At 39.4% G+C, this 23,107-nt stretch overlaps 1 protein-coding gene across 1 annotated transcript; it reads left to right on the top strand.

Annotated features, from left to right (window-relative positions):
• The first annotated feature begins 270 nt into the window (after window positions 1-270).
• Window positions 271-5,637, top strand: LOC124159722. Its single transcript, XM_046535633.1, has one exon. The coding sequence runs from the start codon at window positions 271-273 to the stop codon at window positions 5,635-5,637; it is 5,367 nt and encodes a 1,788-aa protein (XP_046391589.1).
• Window positions 5,638-23,107: the final 17,470 nt, after the last annotated feature.

The following is a 23,107-nucleotide window of genomic DNA, read 5'->3' as shown; positions in this document are numbered from 1 at the left end:
GGCATTCCGTAAGTTATACCCGGCGTTCTTACGCTAATCCTACTCGGCAGGACATAGTTTCCGGCCGTTGAAACTATACCCTGTCAATATTTTTGGTTGCCTCATAAAAATTGACAGGGTACATTTGTCAAATTGATATTTAGTTATTAAGTACTTTTAAGTATTTAACAATATCATTATTGATATTTTACTTCCATTTTATTTAATATAGTAAAACTGTTATTTGTATTTTATTTTCATTTTTCATTTTTTGAATAAATATCTTTAGCAATGCATTCCGGTGACAAGGGCTTTGTTTGCATAGCGTCGGGGTCTTTCAGCCAGGATAACGAGCAGTTGTTTGGGTGGAGTAATAATGTTCAATGTGTTGCGAACTCGGCTTGCGCTCTAGCATGGAAGTTTGTTGATGGAATATTCACCTCACATTCCATTGATTCTATTTTACTGAGTGGAGATAGGTTGTATAAGAGTGTGAGAAATCCAAGAGTATCCGGTGAAGAACGTTTACTATACCCGGAAGAGCTACCGAGGGATTTCGACATTTTCGGACGACGCGTGCACATTGATGTATCAGAAGTACACTATGGATTGTACCCTCAGAACGATGCTAATGTTGATGACTGTGTGAAATCACTTTCAGAAGTTTTACAGGAGTTGCTATCAACTTTCAATAGGAACGTTGGATATTTGTTCACAGGACAGCATAAGACTATTTCGTTCTGGAATCTAAATAATGAACTATTTCTCTTTGACTCGCACGCCGTAGACTGTGAGCGTAGGCATGACTTGGAAAACAAAAATAACAATTTAGCACGTCTCTTCCAATGTGACAGCTGTTTGTCACTGGCCAGGTTGCTGTTGTTGGATGGCAGGATTAGCCAATTCACAGTTACTCGGCTCACTGTCTCGCAATTTGAGGATCAATTACTTCTTCACGCTTCTCAGAGTACTATATACGGCCAAACTACCTCTACCTCGCGTAACAGCATATCTGTAGACCCCAAGCTGCTCTTCATGAAGCCAGTTGTTCTCCTTTCTCGATTGGAATCATTAACATCGGAGAAAACAAATCGCGCAGGAAGACCTAAGAAAAGGAAACGAGGTCGTCCTAAAACACTTTTATCAAGTCGTGAAGAACAGGTAAGGGAATCGAAGAAAAAATATGCCGCCAAGAACCCAGATATAATTAAAAAATCGGTTCGTCGATACAGCCAAGAACATAGGAACGTGAACAGGGAAGCAGTTAGGCGGTACACTGCAGCTCATCCTGAAGTGAATCAGGAAGCTGTGAGGAGGTACACCCAGGATCGACCAGAGATTAATCGGGGATCAGTGCGACGCTACAATGAACGAAATCCTTTGGCGCCACGGGAAAAAACAAGACAATTCAGACAGAGAAATCCAGAAAGAAAAGACTTGCGACACGTTTCTTCTGCTACTGCGAGAAAGATTGTATGCATGGGGCCTATGGCTTACTGGCAGGCAGACGCTCTCCATGACATCCATCCCTATAATTTGAAGAAATCTAGTCTGTGGGATGATGGAATATATAGATGTCCTCATTGCCAAGCACGGCTATTTGATGAAGAAAAGGACAGGAAGAAATGGTGTTGCGGCCAGGGATCGTACAACGTGCTCCGACTACCTCCTCTTACCGCACCATTTTATTTGAATAAAGATTTCCTAAAACGTGCCCGTGCTTACAACGATCTCTTCGCATTCTGTGCCCTAGAAGTTTCAGGTGGATACCGACATCCTTCAGGAATAGCTTTCTTTAAGATCGAGGGGAAGATGTACCACCAGGTTCATAGTCTGGAAGCACCAGGTCAGAAGTTCAGGACAAAAAATGGAAACGTCCAGTTTGTCAACCGCTGCCGGTTATACATAGACGACGGAGAAGAACGGATAAATATTGCCATGGGAAGATCTCTCAGTCCAAGGATAATAAATGAGATCGAAGAATTTCTCAGAGGATGCAATCCATTCATAAAGGACTTTAAAAAACTGAGTGATGAGCCATCCATTGAAGCTCACTTAACTTTTCAGGTTACCAGTAGATCTACGCATGGGCCAACTCTTGGTGACAGACATACCGGAATAGAAGTTCACGCCGTATTGAGCAATGATGATTCCCTAACGCATCCTCGGCAGCTCACCATCTGGAAGAGAAGTGAACAACGTCCGTCTTCGATAGATTTGCTTAGCCCCCTAATGGAGCCATTTCAGTACCCCCTTCTTTACCCTGAAGGTGAAATTGGATGGTATATTGGCCGTATTGACAACCACGGGAGAAAGCTAACGCAGTTTACCTATTCACGGTGCCTTTTATTGTCAGACCCACGATTTTCGCACACTGGACGACTTTCGCAGGCTTGGCAGGTCGAAATGTTTGCAAGATATGAAGAGGAACGTCTTCGATTTATAAGATTCTCTCAACATAGGTCAAATACGGAAACAGCCTTGCGGGTAGTGCCGCTGGACGAGCTGGTCGAAGCAGAGAGGAATAGGCAAAGAATTGGACAAGTCATGCAGGATTTACATCGTGATGAAACCGTCCAAGGAGAAGGTGGAGTCCAGCCAGGGAAAGTGTACCTCCCTAGTTCTTTCACTGGAGGCCCGCGATACATGAAAGTTCACTACGAAAACGCCATGGGTCTCGTCTCTCGTTTGGGTTCGCCGACATTCTTCCTCACATTCACGTACAGCGCGAATTGGGTTGAAAATAAAAAGGCTTGCCCTCATGGCACCGGGCTCAGTGACCCGGCTACTGCCTGCAGAATTTTCCAAATTAAGCTTGGAGAATTAATGAGGGATATTCGTAGTGGAGCATTTTTCGGTAAACCACTGTACATCGTTTACGTCATTGAAATGCAGATGCGGGGCCTACCTCATGCACATATCGTATTCAAAATAGACGGCGATGATCCAGTCCAGGCCCACGAAATTGACTCCGTCATTCGGGCTACTATTCCCTCCGAACTAGAGGCCGGAGGAAGACTTAGAGACTTAGTCCTTAAGAACATGGTTCACGGCCCATGTGGCAGCGATTATCGCACCGAATTCCCCTGCTGGGACGCGGATAAGGGGTACTGCACTAAATTTTACCCCAAGCCTGCATGTCAGACCACCCACGTCGATGATAGGGGTTTCGTGCAGTACAGGCGTGACTATCGGAACGAAGGCGTTATTAAGACAAGACAAGGAGATTTGGCCGTGCACGACGGATGGGTGGTTCCGTATAATCCGGCTTTGCTTTTGAAGTACGAAGCCCACATCAACCTGGAGATTTCCTCAACCCGTCGCGTCATAAAATACTTATTCAAGTACCTAATGAAAGGAGGATCGTTACAAAACGTCACCGTTACTCCACTGGGAAGACAGGAGGATGAGGTTGAACATTACGTGACAAAGAGGATGGTGGGTGCTAGCGACGCATGCTGGCGTCTCTTAGACTTCCCGATATCTAAATCGGAGCCCACAGTCGAGTGTCTCCCTGTTCATCTGCAAGGAAAACAATCGATCGTATTTAGACCTCACCCATCAGACCAGTCAGAAGTGATATCAAGAGCAACTTCGAAGCTCATCATCTATTTTGATCGTCCTTATCACCATGAATTTGAATATTTAACGTACCAGAGTTTTTATGAAAATTATGTGGTACACACAAAACGTCCTAACGAAAATGCATACGAACACCCCGACGGACAGCATTTCATCACGTCTCGCCAGCGTGGTCATAAGGTGTGTAGGATACATTGGGTTTCTCCTAATCGCGGCGAACTATACTATCTTAGGATACTACTCATGTCTATCAATTGCCGAGGATACGAAGATCTTTTATCGCGTGGTGGCAACGATTGCCGCACATTCCAGGATTTGGCGAGAACAATGGGCCTAATAGAAGACGAGGAAGAGTACAACCACGTGATACGGGAGGCATCAACGTTCATGGTTGGCTACAGACTACGCTCTTTGTTCGTGCTGCTTTGCAACATGGGAGCTCCGGCTGCTCTTCTGTGGGAGACTTTTAAGGACTCTATTTGCGAGGATTTATTGGAACGTCACCGTGAAAACCCAGAACGGGCCTACAAACTTGCCCTGATCGATATTGATCGAAGTCTCCGTCGGCAGGGATCATGTTTGACCGATCACGGTCTTCCATACGTGAAGGATAACACGACCGAGCTGGACAGAGAACTTGACAATTACGGAATGGACCAACAGACCGCCATCGTCAAAGAATGGGAACCGAAGCTCTCCGAAGATCAACGACGAATTTATGAATATTTCAAGATTCTGTACGAAAAAGAAGAAAGAAGGGATCAAGTAATTTTCATCGACGGGCCTGGAGGTTATGGCAAAACGGCTCTAATCCGCGTGATCCTCGCATACGTACGCAGCCATCGACAGGTGGCTCTCGCTGTAGCAAGCTCTGGAATAGCAGCAGCAAACATGCCTGGAGGAACCACCGCACACAGCATGTTCGGACTTCCATTGGATTTAAGAGAGGGCACTGGCGTTTGGAACATAACGAACGGCTCGCAACGCGCTGATCTCATCCGAAAAGCCCGAGTCATCGTTTTTGACGAAGCACCAATGGCACACAAATTCATTTTCGGTATTCTTGATAGGTCTCTGAGAGATCTAATGAATTCCAACAAGCCATTTGGAGGAAAAATATTCATAAGCTCCGGAGATTTCAGGCAGATTGCTCCCGTCGTCCGGAATGCACGCACACCAGGAGATGTCACCTGCGTTTCCCTCCGTTCATCACCACTGTGGTCATTTTTCCGGGTATTCTCGCTCACCACACCTCAACGAACGAGTGCCTCCATGTATTATTCCAACTTCCTTCTTGGAGTCGGCAACGGAACTATACCCCCATTTTCGTTTGGGAAAGAATTATCTTTGATTCCGCTGCGCGGAATTAGATCCGTTGCTTCACTAAAGGAACTGCTGTCTTTCGTCTTTCCCGAGACTGTCGTAAAAGATCCAGAGCTGTGTGCAAGAAGAGCTATTCTATCTACTCTGAACGTCAATGTCAATGAAATAAATCGTCTAGTTCTCCATTCATCTCCAGGTCGTATCCATGAACTGAGGAGTGCGGACACTGTTGACAAAGAAGACAACGACGGGCTAGATATCGATGTCCATCTATTAAATCAAGCTTCTGGAAGTGGTGTACCAGATCACATACTACATCTTAAGGTGGGCTCTGTGTGCCTTGTAATGAGGAATTTAAATATCGGCGATGGACTTGTGAACGGTACAAAAGTGATCGTGACTGCGATCAGCAACCGCCTCATAACTGTCAGGAAGCCCGGCAACAACCAACCTATTGCAATTCCTCGGATAACGTTTAGCTTTCCATTTATGGAAGGGTCACCACTTCGTGTGCGACGCCGCCAATTTCCTTTGACGTTGGCCTATTGCATGACCAGTCACAAGAGTCAGGGTCAAACAATTGACTACGTTGGAGTTGATTTAAGAACTGACTGTTTTACTCACGGTCAGCTCTATGTTTTATTGAGTCGAGTACGAAGCCCCGAAGATATCGTCGTCCATGTTCCATGTAATAGAGTAATTGATGGAGTAGCTTACGTGAAGAATATAGTTTTCGAAGATCTCCTACTCTGAAGATAAATTCAAGAATTGCGTTGTGATAACCTTGGTGTAAAATTTGAAGAATAATCTGCTCAATCATCTTTATCGTCCGTGACTTCGTAGGAATTCAGTGGAGTAGGCTGAGTGATGACCCTCGCGTGCCTTCCATCGTCATCGGTAGATATCATAGGGAGATCCAATAGGCGCCGGTAAACGGCTGGTCACTGGGGTGGGTAGAGTAGGGGGGAGAAGGCACCACGGGTATTTCCACCACAGAGAGAGAGAGAGAGAGAATCGGTGAGACGAATACCCAAGCAAGAAGTGACGCCACCACAACCAAGACCGTCGCTGGAATCTCCTCATGAAGAACGCTGCAAACAAGGATCTCCACAGTCCGCGAAACCGTGAACTTACAGTTGAGTAGGGTGTGTGATGACCCTTGCGTGCCTTTCATCGTCATCGTTAAAAATCATAGGGAGACCCAATAGGCGCCGGTAAACGGCTGGTCACTGGGGTGGGTAGAGTAGGGGGGAGAAGGCACCACGGGTATTTCCACCACAGAGAGAGAGAGAATCGGTGAGACGAAGACCGAAGCAAGAAGTGAAGCCACCACAACCAAGACCGTCGCTGGAATCTCCTCATGAAGAAGGCTGCAATCAAGCATCTCCACCGCCCGTGAACCCGTGAATTTACAGTTGAGTAGGGTGTGTGATGACTCTTGCGTGCATTCCGTCGTCGATGACCGATGAAAAAATTGGCAAAAATATAATTATTTAGCGAAATTACCCCACACGTATAGAATGCGTTATACAGACCCCGTTGTAGGTACACAGATAGGAAATAGGGTACCAAAAAATGATAAAACCAAAAAAAAATAAAAAATTGAAAAATAAATAAATAATTATATAATAGTCAGCTTTAAATGCATGCTAATTTAAGGCCTTTTACCTGTAGAATTAACTTAAGTTTATTACATAAAATTTTAAAAACAAAACAAAAAATGAAAAAATGAAAAAGACCAAAATAAGTATTTAGTCAAATCTGTATCATAAATGCACGTTAGCATGTATATTGCATTTCTTGCTTCTTTTTCATATTGTTCCCCCTTATTTTTAAATCTGCATGCTTTTGTTCAATAAATGTTGCATTGGTTTCATTATTATAGCTGGGAAAAATATACAAAATAAAATATTATGCCAAAAATATTAAGTTACTAACGTGTTCTTTAAATTTTGCATGCCTATATGCTGTGTGAAATTTTACTTATGCACGTTTGGAACTAGATGTAGTACATTTATTTAACTTTTTGCCTTTTCAATCTAGCATGGATCTAGAAAAACAAAACAATATCTACTATCATTGTTATTTGCACGTTATAGTCTTTTCAGAATGCATTATTATGCTTTAATCGGCATTGACTGTTTACATTTCATGTAACCCGTACGCATTTGTTAAGAGGAGATTAAAGGTAAAGGAAAAACCTAAAAAAATTAAACTGTTTGAATGTATGTCTACCTACTTTAAATTGCATGATCATATACGCCTCGAATTTATTATTACGTAATTATTACGATGTTCATTTTTACTTTTTTTGTTTTAAAACTGTATCTATCAGCTTTAATCTTGACAATAGTTTAGGGTAGTTGTTGTGCATGCCCTCCTCAAATCCGAACTGCAGCCTCAACGTGGCGAGGAGGTGGCAACAATCGGAAGCCATTTCATTGAACAGTTAGAAAAGTCATAGTTCCTTATGGACAAAAGCCTATAGAACTCGCATTTCGTCGTGATTGAAAGGTGAATAATTAGTAAAAACACGCAATAGTCGTGATTGTCTTCTCTTTACAAATGACTAACCCAACTTAGATTAGCATTCGATTTTTAAATTAAACCATTAATGGCTTTCGATTGGCAAATGCAGTGGGTGATCATAGAATCAAGGTACGCTGAAAAATCTATCGGAGCTGCTTCAATTAAATTTTCATTTTGGCATTTACCTGCCAATTACATGCAAATCATTTATGCAGAAGTCTTCCAGAGATTTTCCTTAATTTTTATGCTTTTTCTCTGAAGATATTTTCCCACGTAGCTATTAACAGCATCTCTAATACACTTAATGCGTACTAAGATTACAAACAAAGAACGATTAAAAATTATGTTTTAAAATATTATGCATACGAAAATAATAATATATTCATTTGGCATTATTTCACTCATTTCATTCATTTTGAAAGTTAATTATCTTTGACTGGATGCGATGAGTGTCGTCGATTGTGGCGATGCATCACAGCAGAAGACCGCCAAGCTAACCGAGCGGACAAGTCAAAAGATTGTGCGAAGGAGGGGTAGGGCCCTTGACAACCAGCCCTTCCTCTCATTTTATGATGCGTCACAAATCGCGTATCGGAAAACGCATAATACAATAATTTTCTCTATGAAAATGTTTTCCATAATTGTTCACATTTATTTGGAATAAATGTTTTAGCTTATAATTCAAATTTTATTCTCCACGATCCGCTCCCGTTTTTGAATGATGAAAATTTAACATTTTCTATCCCAACACAATTAGACGGCGAAGCCGGATCCGGGGGTTCTAAGGGGGCGGAGCCCCCTAGCGAGCAAACGCGAGTCCCGTCTATATACAGCGGGATGTGTGACTGACTCATCTACTCATGGATACAAAATCACAGCCAAAACTGTGATTAGTGTGGACATTTGACTTATTGGACGTAAAAGTAAAAAAAAATTCATCGGGAGGAAAAATCTGAAAACTCGAAAAAGTCGATTAGTTTTCGAGATATATCGACTTGAATTAACATGGGAGCCTTATGGGACTAAAACTTTTTCGGTTTTATTTCGTATTTTTAAACGTCGTAGGAACATGATATTCAATGGACATAAATTAGATTTTTTGATTGATTTTTTGGTACGGTTGTCATAACGGTGTATTTTAATTTACTATTTTTTATCATTTTTTTAAAAATTTCCAATGCTTTTCTTACGGGACTAACTTTGGAATTTTTTTTGACCAACTTGCAATAATCGTAGGACAAATTCCTTGAAACGCAAGATACTAGATTTTTTGCTTGATTTTTTGGCTATCTTGGAATATTCACAAGTCGAAACAATTCCGAGGAATAAACGATTTTCGATTTTCCATTGTCGAGGAGACGAATATTAAATTTCGGATTTCGGCTTTGAGACTTCGGCATATGAAAATTTGGAATCTCCGTGAAAACCCTTAGAGGGTACTCCGTACCCTCACGCCCTACCCTATTTTTCCGATAACCCTCTTGGTTAATTCATAATAAAATTCCGAAAAATATCCTGCACGTGAGAAAATCATTGTCGCCATTATTTTGTGAAGCACACGATCTTGAATAACTTGGCAACCGTTCAAGTTAGAGGAATGAAATTTTCAGGGTAATACTATTATCAAAAAAGACAACTTTTGAAATGATAACCATTCCACTCGATCGATTTATGTGAGAGTTATATCGATACCAATCTCCTTGGATACGCTTTATTCGCTAATAACTTTCTCGTTATTCAAAGTATGAATACGAAATTCAAATGTAATACTAAAGTTGACGTGTTTAATCTTGCAAAAGTTAAATCAAGCGGATCGAATAATTAGAAGCGAAGTTATAATCGATCCAATGGTGCATTCGATATATGTCTTTTTCAGACTTGTTTACATAGTTACGGGGATAAAATTTTTAATTATTTGCTTGGACAGCAACGTACTATACGTACATGTAAAATATTTTGTTGAGTAATGATTCCTTTGGAAGATATATCGAAATGAAATAATTTCGATAGGTCTAATTTTCTCCTTTGTTATTGACCGTAGATGTCCGAAATTTTTAGGATAGTACGTGATTGGTGATATAAGATTTTTGTTATATTTTGGTCTCCATGGCAACCATAGTTTCAACTTTATGCCGAAATATATTTTCAATGTAAAGTAAATGGGGATATATCAAAATCGTTTTATACAAATATCCTCACAAGCACACGATCTTGAATAACTTGGCAACCGTTCAAGTTAGACAAACGAAATTTTCAGGGTAATACTAATATGAAAAAGGACAACTTTTGCAATGATAACCAATTCTCTCGATAGATTAATGTGTGAGTTATATCGATACCAATCTCCTTGGATACGCTTTCTTCGCTAATAACTATTTTGTTATTCAAGATATGAAATCGTAATTCAAATGCAATACCAAAGTTGACGTGCTCAATCTGGCAAAAGTTAAATCAGCCGGATCGAATAATTAGAAGCGAAGTTATAATCGATCCAAGGGTGCATTCGATACATGTCTTTTTCAGACTTGTTTACATAGTTACGGGGATAACATTTTTAATTAGTTGCTTAGACATCAACGTACTATACGTAAATGTAATATATTTTGATTAGTAATGATTATTAATGAAGATATATCGAAATGAAATAATATCGATATGCCTCATTTTCTCCTTTGTTATTGAATGTAGATGTCTGAAATTTTTAGGATAGTACGTGATTGGTGATATAAGATTTCTGTTATCTTTTGGTCTCCGTGGAAAACCATAGTTTTAACTTTATGGCGAAATATATTTTCATTGTTAAGTAAATGGGGATATATCGATATCGTTTTATACAAGTTTCCTCTTTTGCGAGATTAATAAAAATATAAGGACATGATCCTTTCCATAGAGGTCACATTTAGCAATGATGAACATCCCGCTCTACCCGTTTTCCAACAAGAAAAATCGAATCTAAAATGCTGGAATTCGATTTGTCGCTTACATATTTTTTTATTTAATTATGAAAGGGACTTAAACTCTTACCGGTAGATAAAGAAAGGTACAAAACAAGATAAAAGTTTCAATAAACTAATGCAGTCGTTATAGTTGACGTAATGTTCGATAAAATTGTGTACTGTAGAGATTCCTTTTGCAGACCTTTCACTATAGTTGCTGGGATAAGACTTTTAACGGTATGCTAGAAGGTAACTTACGATTCATACATATAAAATATTTTGCAGAAGTACATCCCCTTTTCAAGATATGTCGATATGAAATTATATCGATAAGTGTCATTTTCTCCTATCATATTAACCGTACCTACCCCATATTTTCGTCTTTTAGTACGGTATTTATATTAAGGCCATCTTCAGCCAACAGAAACAAAACTGGATGGTTTACTCACGCGATAAAATATGTCACGTAAAATTGTTTCGTTGTAAAAAACACGGTTTTCCCATATTTAAGCCACAAACAGACATACTTTGGTCTTATTTATTGTCATTGCGATTGCCAATCTAATTAGAAATTGAACCCGTATGTATTCATTTGGCACATTTGTCGGAATAATAGGGATTCGTGGCAGTAATACATCTCCTTGGAACATGCTATTTATATCTTAGTGTGATGGGAAAATATTTCAAACGGCATAAACAATATTGACGGTCGTCAAGGGAAAGGTAAGCGAAACACGCTAAACTTGAACCTTTTTTGGATGTTTATTTCTAAATTCAGTGTAAATCAGGTATAAAACGAAATCGATCTGCAGCATTAAGAAGGTGCAATTCTTTTCCTTTCGAATGATATATGGCTTAACTTAATGTGACCATTTCCACTAATTTTAATGTGCAAATACAAATACGTCTGCAGGCATTTAAAATTTAATTTACATGTATTTCTTATGGAAATGACTCATGGCACATTCCAGGGACTCATGAGCCCAAGAAGCTCAATAAGAAACCAATCAACTCTTCTTAATCATAACTCCCGATCCCCGTTACGTAATATCAGGTGAAGGATAACGAAAATGATATTTCCTCATAACATGTTCTACGAAATGAAGTTAACAGTTTCTTTCAACGTCGTTGATTACTCAGAAAAAATTAAAATATTCCGAAAATCACAGAAAATTACGATTTACAAAGGATTAACACAACATTTCGTGAAACTATTCCTGACCAAGCGTTCGATTTTTACCATCGAGCGGGAGTGAAAGTGACTTTGTATCAACGATATAACTCTTCGCGGGGAGTTTAATTAACTTAATTCAAATAAAGTAGTTAAATAACACACTCATTTAAATGAAATGTGCACTCTATTGTCGTTCCGACCAGAATAACAGCCTATTTATGTCACCAAGTTATAGCCAACGCTTCGAATTATTTTAAATAATAATCAGGGCTATGAATAAGATTAATAGATACACAACAGGTATTTCTCCCTTATATCTGTTTTATTTATTTAGGTTAGGGACTGAAACTCTAGTTGGTAGATAAAAATAAGGTACAAAACGAGATAAAAGTTAAAGAAAAGTAATGCAGCAGTTACAGTTGAAGTTTTAATCGAAAAAATTGTGCGTTTTATACATCGCTTTTGCAGACCTGTTACTGTATTTGCTGCGATAAGGCTTTTAATGGTATGATTGAAGGCAAGGTAGTATTCATACTAATTAAGTATTTAGCAGAACTACATCCTGTTATCAAGATGTATCGATATGAAGTTATATCAGTCGGTGACATTTTCTCCTACCATATAAACCGTACCTGACCGAAATTTTTTTCTATTAGTGCGATGAAATGTACGATATTTATAGTAATTCAATCTCTAGCCAACACAAATAAACTGGATGTTATACCGCACGCGATAAAACATGCCACGTAAAATTGTGTCTGCGTGAAAAACAAAGTTTTCCAATATCTAAGCCACAAACAGACATACTTTGGTCTTATTTATTGTCATTGCGATTGCCAATCTAATTAGAAATTGAACCCGTATGTATTCAATTGGCACATCTGTCGGAATAATAGGGATTCGTGGCAGTAATACATCTCCTTGGAACATGCTATTTATATCTTAGTGTGATGGGAAAATATTTCAAACGGCATAAACAATATTGACGGTCGTCAAGGGGACAGTAAGCGAAACACGCTAAACTTGAACCTTTTTTGGATGTTTATTTCTAAATTCAGTGTAAATCAGGTATAAAACGAAATCGATCTGCAGCATTAAGAAGGTGCAATTCTTTTCCTTTCGAATGATATATGGCTTAACTTAATGTGACCATTTCCACTAATTTTAATGTGCAAATACAAATACGTCTGCAGGCATTTAAAATTTAATTTACATGTATTTCTTATGGAAATGACTCATGGCACATTCCAGGGACTCATGAGCCCAAGAAGCTCAATAAGAAACCAATCAACTCTTCTTAATCATAACTCCCGATCCCCGTTACGTAATATCAGGTGAAGGATAACGAAAATGATATTTCCTCATAACATGTTCTACGAAATGAAGTTAACAGTTTCTTTCAACGTCGTTGATTACTCAGAAAAAATTAAAATATTCCGAAAATCACAGAAAATTACGATTTACAAAGGATTAACACAACATTTCCTGAACTTATTCCTGGCTATATAGTTAAAACTCTTCAATAATATACAACTATGCATATGATTTTAGGAAAGGCAATCGTTTCAGAATTATTTCAATCGATATATCCGCGAAAAAATAAAAATGGTGGACACTACTCATTTGTTTCCCGGGAATGTCTTACTTTTTACTGTATTACTCTCAAAATATGAATGCCATATGGGCATCCTCTCTTACATATGATAGTAAATAAATGTGACCATATATCTTCGAACCCCGGAAACACCAACAAAAATTAAATCATGCATATATGTCTCCTTTTCGGGTACTTTTCGTTACAATTACCCCAATTTTCCAACCCCTACCATGTCACGGAAATTATGTGGACGATTGGTGACCCCGTTTCCCCAATACACCCCGAAAAAAGTTGAATTTTTCATTTTGAAGTCTACTTTTTGGGTACTTTTCGTCACAATTTCACAGCTGATCCCTACCCCCACGAATCATCCCTACGGAGGTCACGTGAAATACTGGTGACCGCAAGCAGTACACCCATATAAACCCCAGGTATCCCCCTGAAACTCTCAAAAATGTAAAATTTGACATTAACTCTCCTTTTTGGGACTTTCTGGCCGACATTACGCCGCACTGCCCGTCCCGTCACAGCTCTAGATATGGAATATTTGCCAATAAAGGGCCACCGTAAACCATACGGGAAAAAAACCTGAAAACCCTCGATGACCTCCTGGAACCCCCCAGGAAATTTTAATTTTTTAAGGTCGCCTTTACGGGTAGTTTTCCTCACCATTCATCAGTGTTCCCTAAACCTACGAGTTATTAAAACCCCCGACAACCCCGTTAAACTTCCCAAAAAATAATTTTAGTAAAGGTCGCCTATTTGGGTATTTATCTCCAGAATTCCGCCACTGTTCCGGATCCCTACGACTATCGGCACGGAATTTATGAGATCGATTTATTACCACTGGTTGACCACAAATATGAAACCCCCGGTATTTTGTTGAAACCTCCCCTTAAAAATTAAAATTTCCAAATAGGTTTTTCTTTGATGGGTACTTGTCGCCGCCACTACGCCACATTGCCCTACCCTTTCCAATCATCGCAACAGAATTAATGTGGATTTTTGTTATCCGCACGTATAACACACATTAAAACCCCTACATTCCTCTGGAGCCCCTGTCGGAGGAGGAGACCCGTCTAACCACCGAGGAGGCGAAGCCGCCCCTCAACCATTACTAATAGATTTGACTTGACGAGGTCGGTCGTAGGGGAGAGTCGCTACCCGCGGTTGCGCCGCGGCTTCGCCGAATCTCGTTTCGAAATATGCAAAAGTAAAAACGTCTGCAGGTATTAAAAAGTAGCTTTATCTGCATTTCTTATGGAAACGACTCCGGACCCTTTTCAGGGCCTCATAGGCCCAAGAAGGTCAATGAGAAACCAGTGAACTCTTCTTTACTGGGTTCCATTTTGGCGAATCTAGGCAAAAGAAAGATAAGATCAAAAGCTATACTGTACAGGGAAAGATATGAATGCAAATATGTACTGCTATGAATGCCAGTGGCGCAGCGAGGGGGAGAGGTTATGTGGGATAGGTTCAAGGCTCTAAATAAGTTAAATATATTTTACTTACTTGGGTTAATATAACTTTCGGAATAGTGCTAGAATTAATAAAAATATCCCTCACAAAGCCGTAAAAATCACCATTTTGAGCCTTTTACCTTAATTTTTTTTCCGGCGGAAGGCCTCCGCACCTCCCGCTTACCCTGGTGGTAATGCAATATACCTCCAAACCCCCCAGTATTAGTTGTGCCTGAAACCCCTCCTAGCCTTATTTCGTAGCTGCGCCCCTGCCACCAATCAGGCGGTTAATGAATATGGCGAATCTCGGCAGATGAAAGATCAGATCGACAGCTATAGTAAACAAGGAAAGATGCGAATGCAAGCATGTACTGTTTTCAATACATTCTCAAAATATATACTTAAGGGATCTTAGGGGAGTTTTAATAACTCAATTAAAATAAAAGAGTTGAATAACACACTGAATTCAATGCAATTTGCACACTATTGTTGTTCCGTCCCGAATAACTGTTTATTTATTTTTATTTATTTATTTATGCAACGCCTTACTTCATAGCAACAATGCAAAATGACCAATCTGGAAAGCGTAAGCGGTGGTGAAAGGTACCCTCCGTGCACTCATGCGTAGGAGTTAGGGAAGAGTGTTTGGGGTACAGGAATCCCGGAGACTGAACCGATTATCAATGGAGCCACAGGAAACGTATGGTGTTCTTTGTTGACGGTACCTCTACGCTCAGGCAAGCGATCGATTTCAACCATGGAGTGGAAGTGAAAGCGACTTTGATGTAGCGATGTAACTTTTCGAGGTGAGTTTAAATAACTTAATTCAACTAAAGTAGGTAAATAACACACTGATTTCAATGCAATATGCACTCTTTTGTTTCAACCAGAATAACTGCCTATTTATTTCACGCATTATTACATAACAGAAAGCCTAAGCGACCAATTTCGACCACAATATTTCGCGCTGCGGCGATGAAAATGGTTTGAATTAAAATTATAATTGTTAATATTGTAGAAAAATAACCCTCCTGGTTGTCGCACCCATGTACTTTGCTTTACCTTCCTGGCACAATCTCTCGCGTAGCAGTGATGAATGTTGTTTTGAATGTAAATTTATGCGGAAAATGTTTGTGAAAAATCTTTAGTTAGTGGTAATGGGTGTCATCTAACCCTGATTTTCCTTAATGTTGCCCTCTCTCGCGTAACAGTAATGAACATGTTTTGGAATTTAAATTTTTATGGATAATAATAGTGAAAATACCTTGCGCAACTGGTTGTTACTAAAGTCTAACGCTGATTTGCGTTCGTGAAGCCATGCATCCCGTAAGAAATAAAAACATATTTTAGAATACCTATTTTTATTTATAATGTTAATGAAAATAACTTACATGCCTGGTGATAGTTTTATTGTCTCGATAAGTCGCGTTCCTATTGCCATGTCTCGCATAACGTAGAAGAAAAAGTTTTAGAATTGCTAATTTTAAAGATGTTAGAAAACATTAAACTTACAGGTCTGGTGATATTTCTGTTTCACTTTATTCCGCGTTCCTATAGCCAAATAGTAGGCTGCATAATCAAATACATCTGTGGAAGTTAATCTGTCATGGAAATGGAATTGAAGTTATTACGGCCTATAAAATTATGCAATTAGACAGAAAATTAATTTACATAGCATCATTCAAACGCAGAATTTGTACTTTTTACAATACTTTGTGCTCCCTTCCTCGTACTTGTGACAGTAAGACGAAGTAAAGTAATACCTTATGCATTCCTAAAGTTTTCTCCACTTAACATGAATAACAATTTCTTTCCGTCAACCTTTGTTCCAGTGAAAAGAATTAAACCATCTTTGAATTTTACTATTTTCCGAAAATACGCATGCTATTAATTTCATACTCCCGACCTTGTGATACTATACGGGTGGTTACAGTTTACTAGGAAAGTTAATGAATGTTTTCAGGCTCTCTTCAATTTACTTTACTCGTTTTTTAAGTAAGTCATTTCGAAAAGCTTTCGAATCGTACACATAACGGGAGAAAATGCAGTATTTCTCTATATTGTCATGTTTAGTCGCATTTTTGAGGTAAAAGAACACCAACATTTTCGGAATCACTGTACAGCTTTCATTAAATGAATAACTCTTATCACCTTCTATTTACGTACATTTGTATTTGGAATCTTGCGTTAAACCCGCATTTTAAATACAAACACTTAAGCCATACTTTACGTTCCAAGAACGGCAATTCCGTGTATGTACACTATGATCATTGTTTGGATAACTTACAATTTAACGTAACGCAGTATAATACTATCCAGACATTATTATAATTCACGAAATATTTCATTTCACGCATTTTGTACCGCGTACTACTATACGTCATTTCGGAGTGTGCTGGCGAAGCTGGCTGCGGCGGGCGCTTTACTTTCCCCTGGCCGGTAAAATTGGTCCCTGGGACTTAGTGGATAGACGTACGAGGAACGGCGTTCCGAGGAGTTCACCGTCGATGGCGGTCGTGGCACATCCAAGGGTCCGCTTCCCTCCCCTCTGCACAAGCACTTTTCGGTCACATTACTCGTATGAAAATTCTTCAAACACCCACAAAATTAGACGGCGACGGCCGTTACGAGGACTAACAGAGGTGGGCGCGGGGGGCGTCAGTAACCCCCGGGCGGCGAAGCCAAACTTTTCTAGAAACTGCTAAGGCATCCGGAAGAAGAAGTGGCGCACCGGTGGGGGCTTTTCCCCCCCCTGGGCGGCGAAGCCGCTTCTTAACGAATAACGGCGAAACAGTTACGATGACTAATCGGGGTACACCCGGGGGGGCACACTCAACCCCCGGGTGTGGCGAAGCCCCCACTAAGCGAGGAACTGCGAACCCGTCCAGGGGAATGAGCGCGGCAGCCCCGGTTAGACTGCTTTAATCTCCGGGCGGCGTGGTGCCCACAATGAGGAATGCCGAAGCCGTCTAGAGGTCTAGGCAGCGCAGCTTTGGGGGATTCCTTACGAAGCACAGCCGCGGTTAACGACTCTTCCCTCCGACTGACCGTGGCAGGGAACGGTGAAGCCGTTCGGGGAGGCGGCCGACCAAGCTGGCCGCGAAGTGGGTTCTTCAGGTTCGAGCCCTATATCCCCCGAGGACTTTGTGGACAGCGGTAGGAGAATGAGCGATAACGTTCCGAAGACTTTGCCGACGATGCCTGTGGTGAAGCAGCCAAGGGTCCGCTTCCCTACCCCCTGGCCGGCGAAGACGGTGCCTCTCAATTTTTGGTCATATTCTTCGAATAGAAATTCTTCGGACAACCACCAACTAAGACGGCGAAGCCGAACAAGGGGATTCTATATTAAAAATTGACGCCTATCGTACGACCGATCTCTTACAAAGCTTGCAGTTACATGAAAGTATGCATTACAGTTCGGAATAAGTCAACTTAGCCGCGCCCCTCCCCCTTCCGCTCTGATCAGCGGGGATTTGGGAGCGGAGGATCAGGAAACGGCGAAGCCGTTACTAGGAGTTCGCTGGCGACGACGGACGTGGCGGGTGCTAACCCTACCCAATGGCCGGCGGATCCGGTACCTAGAACTATATGGACAAGATACAAGGAACGGCGATCCGTTCCAAGGAGTGTGCTGGAGAAGGTGGGTCGGTGTGCGCTATCCTTCCTCACTGGACGGCGAATACGGCCCCGAGGACTTTGTGCACAGAGATTCGAGGAATGACAAAGCCGTTCCGAAGAAATTGCCGGTGAAGCAGACCGTAGCGTTGTAGAGGGTGCGTTTTCCTTACCCACGCCCTTCTCTAACCCGGTAATTTTGGGAACTGAGCTTCCAAGTGGTGTTTCTGCGAAGCCGGCAGATAATCCGTTTGTGAATACCTTTTACGGAAAAAAAGAATACGTTCCATTGCCCTCGACTTATTTTCGTGGGTTGAATAATGAAAATGATTACCATACATGCTGGCAATATCTTCAACCGGATGTTGGCAACAGATTGTTTTAATCTCCCTTTGCTACAGAGATGTAAGTAGAACAATTCCAAAAATCACATAAATTTCGATAAATAAAAGATTCGGAAAACATATATCGTACTTTCGGCCGACCGAGTCCTTACGAAGGCGGCTCAAGCGGGAGCTAACGTTCCCCCTGGACGGAAAAGGGGTTTTTGAACTAAATGGAAAGAACTTCGACGAATCAAGAGGCCGTTGCGAAGATTGCGACGCCGAAACCGGCAGTGGCGTAGCCGAGGGTTGGCTCTCGTTCTTCATTCGCGGTGAGATTATTCGTAAAAAAAATTCAATAAACACACACAAAATTAGACGGCGAAGCCGGATCCGGGGGTTCTAAGGGGGCGGAGCCCCCTAGCGAGCTACAGCGAGTCTCTTATATATACAGCCGGATGTGTGACATACTCACTGACTGATGGATACAAATTCACAGCCAAAACTGTGATAGTCGTGGGTATTTGGCTTATTGGACGTAAAAGTAAAAAAAAATTCATCGGGAGGAAAAATCTGAAAACTCGAAAAAGTCGATTAGTTTTCGAGATATATCGACTTGAATTAACATGGGAGCCTTATGGGACTAAAACTTTTTCGGTTTTATTCCGTATTTTTAAACGTCGTAGGAACATGATATTCAATGGACGTAAACTAGATTTTTTGATTGATTTTTTGGTACGGTTGTCATAACGGTGTATTTATATTTACTATTTTTTATCATTTTTTAAAAAATTTCCAATGCTTTTCTTACGGGACTAAATTTGGAATTTTTTTTGACCAACTTGCAATAATCGTAGGACAAATTCCTTGAAACGCAAGATACTAGATTTTTTGCTTGATTTTTCGGCTATCTTGAAATATTCACAAGTCGAAAGAATTCCGAGGAATAAACGATTTTCGATTTTCCATTGTCGAGGAGACGAATATTAAATTTCGGATTTCGGCTTTGAGACTTCGGCATATGAAAATTTGGAATCTCCGTGAAAACCCTTAGAGGGTACTCCGTACCCTCACGCCCTACCCTGTTTTTCCGATAACCCTCTTGGTTAATTCACAATAAAATTCCGAAAAATATCCTGCACGTGAGAAAATCATTGTCGCCATTTTTTTGTGAAGCACACGATCTTGAATAACTTGGCAACCGTTCAAGTTAGAGGAATGAAATTTTCAGGGTAATACTATTATCAAAAAAGACAACTTTTGAAATGATAACCATTCCACTCGATCGATTCATGTGAGAGTTATATCGATACCAATCTCCTTGGATACGCTTTATTCGCTAATAACTTTCTCGTTATTCAAAGTATGAATACGAAATTCAAATGTAATACTAAAGTTGACGTGCTCAATCTGGCAAAAGTTAAATCAGGCGGATGGAATAATTAGAAGCGAAGTTATAATCGATCCAAGGGTGCATTCGATACATGTCTTTTTCAGACTTGTTTACATAGTTACGGGGATAAAATTTTTAATTATTTGCTTGGACAGCAACGTAATATACGTACATGTAACATATTTTGATGAGTAATGATTCATAATGAAGATATATCGAAATGAAATAATATCGATATGCCTCATTTTCTCCTTTGTTATTGAATGTAGATGTCTGAAATTTTTAGGATAGTACGTGATTGGTGATATAAGATTTCTGTGATATTTTGGTCTCCATGGCAGCCATAGTTTCAGGTTTACGCCGAAATATATTTTCAATGTAAAGTAAATGGGGATATATCAAAATCGTTTTATACAAATATCCTCACAAGCACACGATCTTGAATAACTTGGCAACCGTTCAAGTTAGACAAACGAAATTTTCAGGGTAATACTAATATCAAAAAGGACAACTTTTGCAATGATAACCAATTCTCTCGATAGATTAATGTGTGAGTTATATCGATACCAATCTCCTTGGATACGCTTTCTTCGCTAATAACTATTTTGTTATTCAAGATATGAAATCGTAATTCAAATGGAATACCAAAGTTGACGTGCTCAATCTGGCAAAAGTTAAATCAGGCGGATCGAATAATTAGAAGCGAAGTTATAATCGATCCAAGGGTGCATTCGATACATGTCTTTTTCAGACTTGTTTACATAGTAACGGGGATAATATTTTTAATTATTTGCTTAGACAGCAACGTACTATACGTACATGTAACATATTTTGATGAGTAATGATTCATAATGAAGATATATCGAAATGAAATAATATCGATATGCCTCATTTTCTCCTTTGTTATTGAATGTAGATGTCTGAAATTTTTAGGATAGTACGTGATTGGTGATATAAGATTTCTGTTATCTTTTGGTCTCCGTGGAAAACCATAGTTTTAACTTTATGGCGAAATATATTTTCAATGTTAAGTAAATGGGGATATATCGATATCGTTTTATACAAGTTTCCTCTTTTGCGAGATTAATAAAAATATAAGGACATGATCCTTACCATAGAGGTCACATTTAGCAATGATGAACATCCCGCTCTACCCGTTTTCCAACAAGAAAAATCGAATCTAAAATGCTGGAATTCGATTTGTCGCTTACATATTTTTTTATTTAATTATGAAAGGGACTTAAACTCTTACCGGTAGATAAAGAAAGGTACAAAACAAGATAAAAGTTTCAATAAACTAATGCAGTCGTTATAGTTGACGTTATGTTCGATAAAATTGTGTACTGTAGGGATTCCTTTTGCAGACCTTTTACTATAGTTGCTGGGATAAGACTTTTAACGGTATGCTAGAAGGTAACTTACGATTCATATTTAGGTATAAAATATTTTGCAGAAGTACATCCCCTTTTCAAGATATGTCGATATGAAATTATATCGATAAGTGTCATTTTCTCCTAGCATATTAACCGTACCTACCCCATATTTTGGTCTTTTAGTACGGTATTTATATTAAGGCCATCTTCAGCCAACAGAAACAAAACTGGATGGTTTACTCACGCGATAAAACATGCCACGTAAAATTGTTTCGTTGTAAAAAACACGGTTTTCCCATATTTAAGCCACGAACAGAGATACTTTGGTCTTATTTATTGTCATTGCGATTGCCAATCTAATTAGAAATTGAACCCGTATGTATTCATTTGGCACATCTGTCGGAATAATAGGGATTCGTGGCAGTAATACATCTCCTTGGAACATGCTATTTATATCTTAGTGTGATGGGAAAATATTTCAAACGGCATAAACAATATTGACGGTCGTCAAGGGAAAGGTAAGCGAAACACGCTAAACTTGAACCTTTTTTGGATGTTTATTTCTAAATTCAGTGTAAATCAGGTATAAAACGAAATGGATCTGTAGCATTAAGAAGGTGCAATTCTTTTCCTTTCGAATGATATATGGCTTAACTTAATGTGACCATTTCCACTAATTTTAATGTGCAAATACAAATACGTCTGCAGGCATTTAAAATTTAATTTACATGTATTTCTTATGGAAATGACTCATGGCACATTCCAGGGACTCATGAGCCCAAGAAGCTCAATAAGAAACCAATCAACTCTTCTTAATCATAACCCCCGATCCCCGTTACGTAATATCAGGTGAAGGATAACGAAAATGATATTTCCTCATAACATGTTCTACGAAATGAAGTTAACAGTTTCTTACAGCGTCGTTGATTACTCAGAAAAAATTAAAATATTCCGATACTCAGAAAATTACGATTTACAAAGGATTAACACAACATTTCGTGAAACTATTCCTGACCAAGCGTTCGATTTTTACCATCGAGCGGGAGTGAAAGTGACTTTGTATCAACGATATAACTCTTCGCGGGGAGTTTAATTAACTTAATTCAAATAAAGTAGTTAAATAACACACTCATTTAAATGAAATGTGCACTCTATTGTCGTTCCGACCAGAATAACAGCCTATTTATGTCACCAAGTTATAGCCAACGCTTCGAATTATTTTAAATAATAATCAGGGCTATGAATAAGATTAATAGATACACAACAGGTATTTCTCCCTTATATCTGTTTTATTTATTTAGGTTAGGGACTGAAACTCTAGTTGGTAGATAAAAATAAGGTACAAAACGAGATAAAAGTTAAAGAAAAGTAATGCAGCAGTTACAGTTGAAGTTTTAATCGAAAAAATTGTGCGTTTTATACATCGCTTTTGCAGACCTGTTACTGTATTTGCTGCGATAAGGCTTTTAATGGTATGATTGAAGGCAAGGTAGTATTCATACTAATTAAGTATTTAGCAGAACTACATCCTGTTATCAAGATGTATCGATATGAAGTTATATCAGTCGGTGACATTTTCTCCTACCATATAAACCGTACCTGAGCGAAATTTTTTTCTATTAGTGCGATGAAATGTACGATATTTATAGTAATTCAATCTCTAGCCAACACAAATAAACTGGATGTTATACCGCACGCGATAAAACATGCCACGTAAAATTGTGTCTGCGTGAAAAACAAAGTTTTCCAATATCTAAGCCACAAACAGACATACTTTGGTCTTATTTATTGTCATTGCGATTGCCAATCTAATTAGAAATTGA

Source organism: Ischnura elegans, chromosome 5 (genome assembly GCF_921293095.1).
Source record: "Ischnura elegans chromosome 5, ioIscEleg1.1, whole genome shotgun sequence".
In the NCBI taxonomy this organism is placed as follows: Eukaryota; Metazoa; Arthropoda; class Insecta; order Odonata; family Coenagrionidae; genus Ischnura; species Ischnura elegans.
Note: the sequence above shows the minus strand (reverse complement) of the source record. Positions and strands in the feature narration are given on the sequence as shown.

Bases quoted from the DNA above. Each gene is read 5' to 3' on its own strand.
- LOC124159722 (XM_046535633.1), top strand. From the start codon at position 271: ATGCATTCCGGTGACAAGGGCTTTGTTTGCATAGCGTCGGGGTCTTTC.